The sequence below is a fragment of the Ochotona princeps genome, chromosome 1 (assembly GCF_030435755.1).
Source record: "Ochotona princeps isolate mOchPri1 chromosome 1, mOchPri1.hap1, whole genome shotgun sequence".
Classification (NCBI taxonomy): Eukaryota; Metazoa; Chordata; class Mammalia; order Lagomorpha; family Ochotonidae; genus Ochotona; species Ochotona princeps.
Window position 1 is genome coordinate 159,683,997 of NC_080832.1, and position 12,066 is coordinate 159,696,062.

The following is a 12,066-nucleotide window of genomic DNA, read 5'->3' on the forward strand; positions in this document are numbered from 1 at the left end:
AACAATTGCACAACTGAACAACTATTTTGGTTTTCTCTCCCAAGCTTAGGAGGCTCATGTGTGCACAAAATGGTGTGTTGTGTTGTCTGCACCATCAGTATTATAGAGCTAAGGAAATGGAGTGCAAAAATAGTTTACTGGAGTATCATGAAGTTCTTGAACTGGTAAATAAAGGCAGGGTTTTTGACTCTCTAATTTATCCTTCTTTCCACTTTACTAAAGATTGTACATAAAGTATAATGGAATCACAGCAAATGCTTGTCAAATTAAATTTATTTAATTTAAATAAACTAAGTTTTAGAGGGTAAAGATACCCTTCCTACTTCCAGATGAAGTGTACTTATAGGCTGTACGTTCAAGTGACATTTGTCACCGGACATTCCTTGTTTGGCATTTCAGCTGGAATGTAGTGAAGGTGTGTGAAAAAAAGTGTACTTAGAGCTCTCAGAAGTATTTGATATCAAAGTGACTAGATTGCTAGACTATTTTATTTTATTTTATTTTATTTTGACAACAGCCAACTTAAATACAGGGAAATGTGGGAGGAAAATTTTGACAGTATCTGAATCATGTACATAGGGAAAATGTAAGACATATACTTAATACATATTTTTAAAAATCCAAAGAACCAAGGCAAGTGACAGCTACGGAATGGCTACAGGATGTTTTTAATAATTACTTTGCTAATGATTTTCCAACTTTAACTTGGTATTTTCAAATCTCACTTTCACTACCTATTTCCCCCCCATTCACTCCCTTGCCCCAGAGCAGTCTTCTCCTCAATGATCTGTTAAGTAGGCTAATATGAGGCATGCTTAGATGCTCAAAGCCGCAGATGGCTTCCTAAGTGATTATGGTCACACTTGCAGAGAAGCTGTCATTTTGCAACTACACAACAACAGGAGATGTCACAGCCTTCAGTCTGGGTTCAGTGGTTCCCGAGTAGCCTTCTTTGCCATTGACTCCGATCATAAGACAAGGACCTCTTCCCAGTAATGTGCTTTTCCAGGGGTTGAGACCTCACAGATGAATTTATTAGGAGAAAATGCTGCTTGTAGTTCGTTTGATTCACTTGCTCTTAAAAGCCTGAGTTGATTTGGGACAGATCCTAAAGCAGCTTTACCTACATAATCTAATGGTTCAGTACCCTCAAAGTGTTTTAAGAAATGAGCTGATTCTTGCAGCTCGTAGACAAAATGGAATCCCGGGACAGGCATGTGGTAGCCTGAGATGCTGGCATCACAATGTCCAGACTGCCGGAATTTAGGTCCCAGCGTTGCTTCAAATCCAGCTTCCTGTTGATGCGCACACTGAAAGAAGAGAGGTGATAGCCACCTGACTGGAAGAGCTGGGTGGACTTCTGGACTCCTGGCTTCAGTCTGGCCCAGCCCTGGCCCTCGTGGGCATCTTGGGAGTGGAGAGAAATCTCCTTGCTTGTTGCTGTGCCTGTTTGATTTTCAAACAAATAAAAACACAGTATTTTCTTTCAAAAGAGAGAATAGAATAACATCTAGTGAATGTATTATCAGCTTTCACAGCAGTTTCAGAATTGCCAGATATAGGTTCAAAATTATTCCATCATTTATTATATGAATGTATATAAGGAGGTCATGGGGCTTGTCACACATTATAGTACTGTTCTTGGCCGTGAGTAATTGTACACACTACTAAAATCACAGATAAAAATATTCAAAGTAATGAAATAGGATTACCTCAAGCTTAAAAATGTTTGCTCGTCGGTGGAAATCATGAGGGAAAAAAGTCCTCTATAAAATGAGAAACATTGAAATTCATGTATTTTAAGAAAGGTTACTACCCAGAATATATGAAGAATTTCTACTATTCAGTAATGAATGAACAAATGTATCTGTTAAAAATGACAAAGAACTTGAGTAGATATTTCTCTAATGAAGATGCATGCATTGATTTTATTTGAAATGCTGAGAGAGAAAGGGAGAGAGGAGAAGGAGAGAGAGAGAGAGAGAGAGAGAGAGAGAGAGAGAGAGAGAGAGAGAGAGAATCTCCTACATTTTGGCTCATCTCCCAACAAATGCCACAGCAGCCAGTGGTGGACCAACCCAAAGTCAGAAACTGGATGCTCAATTCTTTTCTCCAGTGTGAGAGTCTGGGACCCAGCAACAGAGTCATCTTTATTGTGTGTTCCAGTTAGCTTGAACTAGATTAGCATCAGTACTCAAATCCAGGTCTTCTGATAAAAGACGTGACCAATTCGAGTGGTACCTGAAGTGCTACATCCAAGCACCTGTCCCTCTCTGAAGGAGATTATGAAGGGTCAAATGGCACATGAAAAAAATACTCAATAGCCCTAATTATTAAAGAAAAAAATCAAATCCATAATGAAATATTGGACGTCACCCAAAAGGATGACCAGTGTCCCAAAGACAGAATGTAGCAAATGTTAGAAAAGAGGCAGAGAAGCTATTGATCCTTGGCACTGTGGTTGTAGCCATCATGGAGAAGGCAATCATAGCAGTAACTTGTACCACATGACAATTCCAGATCTGTGTATCTAAGAAAAACAGTTGGAAGCATGATGCATATAGGAGCTTACCTATGTTGAAGCTAGTAGCATTTTTCCTGATAGCCAAGTGGTGCAAGCAATCCAAATGTGCATCAATAGATACATGGGTAAAGGAAATGACGTGCATACACACGATGAGGTGTTACGAAGCCTCAGAAAGGGCGGAAATCCTGTCATGAGCCACACTGTCCAGGAATGTCAACTTCGATGAAATAATTCAAATGAAATCTGCCCTTTCCATTCATATGACGTATCTAAATGAATTAAAAACATAGGAGCAAAAAGAAGATATGTGGTTGCCAAAGACTGGGGCAAAGGAGGAGAGTGAATTGGTATTTGGTGACAAGACTTTCAGAATTGTAAGACAAGCAGTTGTAGAGCTGTGTTGCACAGTGATGTATGTCTACTTACTATGACTGAAGTGTACATTTTAAAATGATTAGGATAGTGAAAACAGTAATCATCTTTTGCTCCATTATTATGCGTGATGTCTTGGATGAGTTCCTGGCCTGAAGGCAGGTAGCTTGGCTTGAATGTTGGCTCTGTCTCTCACTAGGTGTGGTCCTTAGGCAATGGTTTCACCTCCTTGACTCTGTGTCTTTATGTGCATAATAAAGTTGGTCCTAAAATGTCGAGGGAAAGACATTATGCATTAAAGTATGTACAACGAGGGTTTACTCAGCAAATACAAATGGTAGCTTCTATTACTATCTCTTGACAATATGGGAAAGAAACAAAAGGTACCTGTTCCTTAAGAATAAATTGACCTATGTATCATGTTTCTAACTGCATTATAACCGCAGTATTTTTCTTTTGCTCTAAAATTTAACACCTTCAAAGGTAAAAACTCTGAGTAAAGATTTAGAGAATTCAGTTACCTTTGTAACCCCCATGTGTAACCCAAAGGAACTTTTAAGTTGACACTATAAAAACAAATTCAGGTGCCTGGTGTGGTAGCCTAGCAGCTAAAGTCCTTGCCTTGCATGTGCCGGGATTCCATATGGGCGCTCTTTCTAATCCTGGCAGCCCCACTTCCTGTCTAGCTACTGTTTGCGGCCTGGGAAAGTAGTTGAGGATCGCTCAAAGTCTTGGGACCCTGCACCCACACAGGAGACCCAGAAGAAGATCCTGGCTCCTGGCTTTGGATAAACTTTGCCCTAGCCATTGCAGCTGCTTGGGGAGTGAATCTTCCTCTCTGTCTCTCTTCCTCTCTGTATATCTGACTTTTCAATAAAAGTCAAAGTAAATCTCAAAAAAAAAAAAAAAAAAGAAATTCAGGATCCTTTCCAAGTGTCTTTTTCCTCTATGATTTCCAATCTCACTGGTTACTAGGACCATTCATCTGATTCTGAAGGATGGAAGTGAAGAGAGATGAGAAGGTGAAAGTGGGGGTGGTAGAAAGAGAAAGAAGGAAGAAAAGAAAAATGGCAAGTTTTCACATGTCCTGCTCTCCCTTACCACCTATATTCACCATTTCCGGGTTCTAGAAACACCTTGACTCTTGATTTTTTTTTTTCATCTAGTTCTATCCTTAAGGCAACTTTGGTTACCCCATATATTGTAATGTTCCCCCCGACATCCTCAAACATTCACCTTCCAATGGGTCCTACTCTAGTCCTTTTTTCTCTATGCAGTCTTTTCCTCTACAGTCTGATTATAGTCTCTTGATTCTTCAATTCATCTGTTTCCCTCCTTCACTCTCCACAGCAGGAGCTCCTTGGACCCTAGCGGTGTCATCCCTCATGACGTTATCATGATACCCTGTGCTCTCCTCCCTGTCTCAGGCCTTTTCTGGGAATCACATTCCCCTCCTACTGATTTTTATCTCCTTCATACTGTCACATGGCACAGAGCATATGCATGCATTTATGTTTCCTGAGAGACAATTTAATAAGGGGTGAATCAAGAGGATGACTGGCCCCTAACACACCTGGGATGATTCAACACTTGAAGGGTGTTGAGCTCACAACTACAAACTTGAGGAAGGACTGTCCAAGGAAGTAGAAAGGACAATACTGTGACTACTTCCCACTGCGTTCTCACTTGTACTGATTGCCTTGCCCATTTGCTTTTTTTATCCTCTTTCTCTTTTTGTTCCTCATTTGGATTCCCATTTTATTCTATTTAATTTTGTATCAAACCAAAGCCATTTAAATTATAATTACTTTTAAAAAGCATGGTGAGGACTCAGAGGGTTTCAGAAACATGCACACACAGACACACACACAAAAGTCTGCATACATAAAATGCTTTCACTTAATTTAGCTCATTTAAAATATTCAACAGCTCTGCTAAACAACATATGGATTTCAGCGTATAAAAAAAAATCTAACATTAAACTTCAGCAAACATATGCTGGTTATGTCAAAAGAAACTTGACTTTTTCAGTGCTGTCTGATCAGAGCTATGCCTGTAGCATTGCATCATCTTACTGCGATTGTATCAGTAAGTAGTGGTTTCCAACTTAATTGAAAGCATAGCAACTTTATGCTAAGTTACACTGCCAAACTCACTAGTAAATTGGAGTTTTAAAAAAAAGTAATTGTATTTAATTCTTCTCCTTCATTTGTACATTTGCATTAACAACTATACAAAGCTAGAGATTCTATTCATTTATGACCCTTACAGAGTGCACTAGCTAAATGTTTACACTTGTCCTTTTTTTGCTTTAAAAGAAATGTCATATACTTGGTTTTTGTAAATGACCCACATTCAGATGTGAACTCAATGTAATAACTTCTGCCACTCATCAAGTAGCAGATTGTTGCAAATGTAGAACATGGGGCAGAGGACGCTGGAAATTACTGCGTCTCATTGGGCGTTATCAGCACCAGTGGCATCCTAGGTGAGCTATTTCTACAAATAAGAATGCCTAAGGCTTTCTGGACAGCTGGAACCTAGCTTCTCTTTTAATTACATTTGGAAGAAATAATTTCAAAAGACATAATTTTTGGACATGTTAAACAATTGTATTATTAAAAGAAATCCAGATTTGTAAGTTCCTCTGATCTATATTGTCATAAGATATCATAAAATTTTAGCTTTTTTTTTTTTTTTAAGATTTGTTCGTTTTTTATTACAGCCAGATATACACAGAGGAGGAGAGACAGAGAGGAAGATCTTCCATCCGATGATTCACTCCCCAAGTGAGCCGCAACGGGCCGATGTGCGCCGATCCGATGCCGGGAACCTGGAACCTCTTCCGGGTCTCCCACACGGGTGCAGTATCCCAATGCATTGGGCCATCCTCGACTGCTTTCCCAGGCCACAAGCAGGGAGCTGGACGGGAAGTGGAGCTGCCGGGATTAGAACCGGCGCCCACATGGGATCCCGGGGCTTTCAAGGCGAGGACTTTAGTCGCTAGGCCACGCCGCCGGGCCCAAAATTTTAGCTTTTTATTTAAAAAGTCATAACCTAAAAAAATTGCAAAAATTGCAATTAATTTGTGTGTCCTTCTTAGATTTATTAATTGTTAAGCCAAGGGTAATGTGGGGGTGAGAAGGGGTTGGGGGAAGGAGGAAGACATATGCCTGCAAAATTGTGAAGCATAAAATTGGAATAGAAAAGGTTAAGTGTAGAACTACATTTAATAAAATATCTTAAAATACAAAAAGATTTTTTTGATTGGGAAAATTTTTGTATGTTTGCTTTTTTTTTTATTCATTAATTACATTGTATTATGTGACACAGTTTCATAGGTACTGGGATTCTCCCCACCCCTCCCCAAACCCTCCCACCATGGTGGATTCCTCCACCTTGTTGCATAACCACAGTTCAAGCTCAGTTGAGATTCCCCCATTGCAAGCATATACCAAACATAGAGTCCAGCATCTTATTGTCCAGTCAAGTTCAACGGCTTCTTAGGTATACCCTCTCTGGTCTGAAGACAGAGCCAGCAGAGTATCATCCCGATCAATTAAAAGCTCCAACATACCATCAGCGAAAATTTACATCATTATGGAATTAATTACATAGTAATGAGTAACCAATATGTTAAAAATAAATGCGAGTTCTTAACCACCTTCTGTGACCACCTCATTGACATTTCAATTTTAGTTTATACACAACATATAGCATTCATAACATAACATGTTATACATAACATCGTGTCATCTTAAATTAAGGCAAACATGTGGTATTTAACCTTTTGGGATTGGCTCATTTCCCTTAGCATTATGGTTTCCAGTTTGGCCCATTTGGCCACAAAGAACTGCATTTTGTTTTTTTAATAGCTGAGTAGTATTCCATGGAGTAGATGAACCATAGCTTTCTTATCCAATCCTCTGCTGATGTTTGCTTTTGATTTCTCTTCTTTCATTCAATATGAACTAATGTTTTTACTTTCAAATGATTTGATATTGCACACAAACACATAGAAAGTTGCAGATAAGTAGGCTTAAAATGTGTACTTGTGTTATTTCTGATTCAAGTAAGAATAATTAACTTACATAGTGTTCATTTTGATCAGCTTGAGCTGAGTGTGGCTTCAGTGACTAATGCCACATGCACAGTCATTCATTCCTTTCCGTCAATAATGTCAGCAATATCCAATTTGATTAGCAAATTTGTATTTACTTTTTCTTCCAGAAATTCACGTCAAATTCTCTTTGGCTCTTTAGCTTTTAAAAGAGATACAGACATGTAGAAGTTAAAAAAGATGCTTTAAAGAATGGAATATCCTGAGTCTGGAGGCAGATTCTGTGGGGCATGTATGGGCCCACTCCTGTGGTCTGCAATTTCAGCTAATTTACTTACCACTGGGGTGGTGGCAGGCTGAGCTAGGCATGACCATGGACCACTCCAACCCCAACCCTTACCACCTTACTGACACATGTGGGTACTGAGGTTGAGTACAGGCTGGGTTCGTCTAGGCTGCAGTACCTGCGGACACACCCAAGAATACGGTGTGGGGCTGGCCAGACCACAACATCCACTGCTCATACACATGCAGGACGGAGGGGGTGGTCTGTGACCAGCAAGGCTCTAGCAGTCACTGACATGGGCAAGATCTGGGTCTCGGAGTGGGTCTGGTAGAGGAATCAGACAAATTCTTCTGTTGAACTGTTGCTCCTGCTGGTGAGCATGTGATTCAGGCTTGCATGTCGGTCTGATAGCTTCACTTGCCCACACATGTAGGATGTTGGTCTGATAGCTCCACTTGCCCACACATGTAGGACGTCGGTCTGATAGCTCCACTTGCCCACACATGTAGGATGTCGGTCTGATAGCTCCACTTGCCCACACATGTATGGGTGGGTTTGGGAGGGTGTGTATTGAGCAGGGTCAGGCCAATCTTCACTCACTGGCAATCTAGAATGTAGGGCATGCTGGACTAAGCTATCACACCTTCTGGCTTGCATGAGTCAGGGATGGGAGTGGACTGGTCAGGATCAGGTTATAGCACTTACCAGCAAGACTTAGGATTGGGGGCAGGCCAGGTCAGGCCAGGCTGCAGTATCCAATGGCAATGGTCAAGACAGGGGGATGGGCCATGCAGAGCTGGGTCAGAGCAACCATGGGCATATGCGAGATCTGGGGCTGGGATTAAACCTCGTTGGAGAGCTAAGGGGATATCCCGGCTAGGTTGTGCTTCCCACTGCTGAATGTGAGAGCTAGAATGGGGTGGTGGTCTGGACTGGACATGGCTGCAGTGTCCCTGGAACGTGGACAGACTGGGATAAACTCCAGCATCCACTGATGCTTGTGAGAGACAGAGTGGGGGTAGGACAGGCTATGCTATGTTTCTGCTCCCACTGGGCCACATGAAAATTGTGTACGGGCATGGACTAGGGTGTTGCTATGCTATAACACCCATCAGTAAGAACCAGGTTGGGTATGGATCAGCTAGGCAGGGATACTATTCCTGCCAGGACAGGATGTGGACTAAGTCAGCCCCGGGTCAAGGACCCACCAGTGTGCGTGGTATTTGCCAAAGAGGAGATTGAATAGAGGATCTTGGGGTATTCCTTTGTTGGGCACAGTCCCTGCAGGTGAGCACAAGAACCAAATCAAGGAGCAGCCCAGAGCAGCCCAGGTTATAGTACCTGCCAGGATGGGGTGGGGATGTGAGCCTACTATGAGGGTAGTGGGGATTCCACTGAAGGGTCACTGCTCATGCTGGTGAGCCTGAAAGCTGGAACTGGAGGTAGATCAGGCTAGGAAGGGCTACAAAACCTGTTGGCCTAAATGTGAACTGAGTTAGTGGGCGAGCCAGGCTGGGGTAATCTATTATATCCACTGATACAGGCATAAGCCAAAATAAAGGCAGGTGGGTTGGGCTTTGTTGCAGCATTGGCTGGTGAGTGCTGGGACTGGGACAAGTCCTGTCAAGTTAGATTGCAGAACCTTGTGGAGAGTGCAATATTTGGGGTTAGGGACTGGGTCCACTGGGGAGGTTAGGGAATCCTTTCTGATGGTCTGCAATTCCCACTGCTGGACATGAGAACCAGCACTGCAGGCAGGCCTGGCTAGACAGGCAGTGGCACCCACTGGGATGAGTGTGGGCTGGAGGATGTAAGACAGACCAGACCAGTCCACTGCACATGCTGGCAGGCACAGGAATCAGAACTGAGGGCCAGTCTAGTGGGGGTTGTTGGGGGTCACTCTGACTGGGCTGCAGCTTCCCCTGTAGTATATAAGGGATGAGGGTTGGGCAGGGCTGGGGAGGGCCGTAGCACCCATTGGTTTGCTGAGGATGCAGGGCAGAACAAACAAATCAACTACCCCAGTGAAGCTTGACAGTAAATTTCTGGGTAAATGGAGACTCAGTGGCTGACTATGACAGCCAATAGCGGCAGTATCAGCAGCATCTCAGAACTATCAAAATTACATGAGCAGAACCTCAGAAAATGCTCCACAATGGGGGCCCTGGGATGACATCAGGTGGCAGTTCTCCATCCCTGAGGTAATATGGCAGTTGGGAATCTAAGAGTGGTTTCTCCTCTTGCATCCCACTGTCTCCCATACACAGGAAGAAGAAAAAGAAAATGTGTAAACAATGGTCTCATCCACTATCCCCTAATCCTCTACCTTCCCCACCCTGATCAACTATGTAAGCATCATCAAAATTAAAATGTAAAACATGAATAAAAAATAAGAAAACAAATATCTTTCTAGCCATAAGGATTAAGTCATTGAGTTTTGGATACATGTTATTGTGCTTGGTCGATTTTTATGAACAGAATAATTTCAGATTTATCAATGAATGATTTATTATTTTTATTTTTTGCTTACACAGTTTTCTCTTTGCCTGTATTAACTGGCTTTATGAGTTGTAAACTATGTTGAAAAGTACTGAGAAGGTTGGTAAATTGATTCATTAACAATCCACTACGCAACTTCTCACTGGAAAATGCCACCCAAAATGACAAGAGAAATAATTTTTAAAGCAGCTCATCTTTGTACAATTTTCTATTTGCAATGTACTGTTTTCCTCTGTTTTAAAGCATTTCGTTACTGTCCTGTATTTCCAGGATTTGCTGTTCACATAACTATTGCTTCACAGAATGAAGGAGAAATAAAATTTTAAAAAGACAGACATTTTCTGGGCAGAAGGCACAGAAGCAGTAGAAACAGAACTGTGATTCCTAATTAATTCAGAGTTAATTGCATTGATGATAATCCTGTGCCTAAAATCTTCATATAGAAATGTTCATGGAGGCAAATTGGCTGTCATTTGATCTTATATTAAATCTTACCAGCGTTAAATGATAAGATGAATGTTACATGATGACACTTAAGAGAATGGTGAAGACTAGTTCTTGTTGAACGTGGCGACTAGTAAATCATCCGCATGGCAATGCTAGATTCTGCAAACTCTGCAAGAACTGTAGCTGCAGTGCAAGACGGCAGCCATCCACACGACTGGTGGGCCAGCAGCTATGCTAAGTGGTCACTTTCTTTTTATTTTCATTGTGATGACTGCAAAAATAGCCTGAAAAAATTGAAAAATAATATCTTATCCTGTGGTTACATTAAAAATGTCTGTTTCAGTACTATAACAAGAGTTCAGACATAGAATTGGTATCTGTTATTAAGGAAAGCATCAGTCTGAGGGAATGAAACGAACATAGGAGTTTGTTCTGAGTTTCAATTGTTTTCCTCTTACAAACAGTAAAGTATACTTTTACCTTAGTGAATTAAAATGTAAAAAATAAAATTAAGGTAAGGTTAACTAACAATGAATGTGAAATTGACTGCCATTATTATAGGAAATAACTTCTGTGATTATTTGTCTAGACCACTAAATGTAGAAGTACTCATATAATTTACCTTGTCATTGATGTAGAATGCTTCTAGTTTCAACTTTACATGTGTTGAAGGTCACCTCCATGGATTGTCTGAGTCCTGAGGGTCCCATGTCGTGTCTTGAATATTTCTATGCAGTTTACTTCTCAAAGGGATCATTCCTACAGACTGTTACAGATTCAGTTCTGTGTTTCTTAAACAGTTCCAGGTATATGTGGTGGGCTACATGTATGTTAAGTTAGAAAATTAAGAGAGTGTTTCTCTGACATTTCAATAACATGCAAAATTTTGAAAAACCAAATGGCATATTAGCAAGAGGACTAAAAAATAGGGATACAATACATGTTCTTTCTTCTCTGCTTGTTGGTGTAGTTAGTGGATAAGATATACCATGGACTTTTACCTAAATGTTACTTAGCGATACCAAATAATGAATATATTTTGTAGAAAATGCTGATTTTTGATGATACTGCCAGTTTGTTAGTATCATAATAAAATGGAACTCTTTTAAATTAATATTTGAATTTATTTTTTTTAAAAGGAAAAAAACTAAATCAAGAGATCTTCAGGTTAGATAGATCAGCAAATTGGTTCATTTGTCATCCAACTGGAAGACAATCAACCACGTGACAGTCTTATGCAGACTCATCTGGTCCAGGGGTACTGAGGTACTTTACAGAGAAACAAGATCACATTTAAACTTGGAGAAATCCTTCACATTTGAATTCATTCGGATTTCAACCTTGAAATTAAGGGCTAAATATTTTTTCAATTTCATATTAGTATTACTTAGGGATAGAAAAATCCATAGCTGATGTACATGAAATAAATGCATTCCTCTCCCAGACTGTTATTATTGGGTTATAATATTTAGTTGAGGAACTAATTGCATAATTTCCAGAATATTTGTCATTAAATACGTTCTTTAAAAGGGTGTAAAAGTGAGCTCAATAGAGGAATTGGATATTATTTAACTCTCAGCAGAATGAAGTAAGTATGCTTTGACAAAAGTGAAGCAAGTAACAAATGATTTTGTTTGTAGGTTACACAACAATTCATGGGTATTAGATGCATTTCAGCGCATCCACAGCGATGAAAACAAGTTCTTCATGCCGCATGATTTGGAGATTTCCAATCAGGAACTAAGTTACATAGTGAAGAGATCTGAGCAATGGAGAGGAATGAATGGAGAGAGGAGGAAGGTGAGTGGGATTGAAGCGCATTTGGTTTTTGACAACACACGAGTCTGCTTCTGCAAAGAATTGAGCAAGTTGGTG

At 40.5% G+C, this 12,066-nt stretch overlaps 1 protein-coding gene across 1 annotated transcript in view; it reads left to right on the top strand.

Annotated features, from left to right (window-relative positions):
- LOC101532567 (uncharacterized) overlaps positions 1-12,066 on the top strand; it is a 253,999-nt gene that overhangs the window by 197,378 nt on the left and 44,555 nt on the right. The window contains exon 18 of the mRNA XM_058670437.1: positions 11,832-11,991. Within this exon, the coding sequence (XP_058526420.1) occupies positions 11,832-11,991 (160 nt within the window). The remainder of the gene's footprint in view (positions 1-11,831; positions 11,992-12,066) is intronic.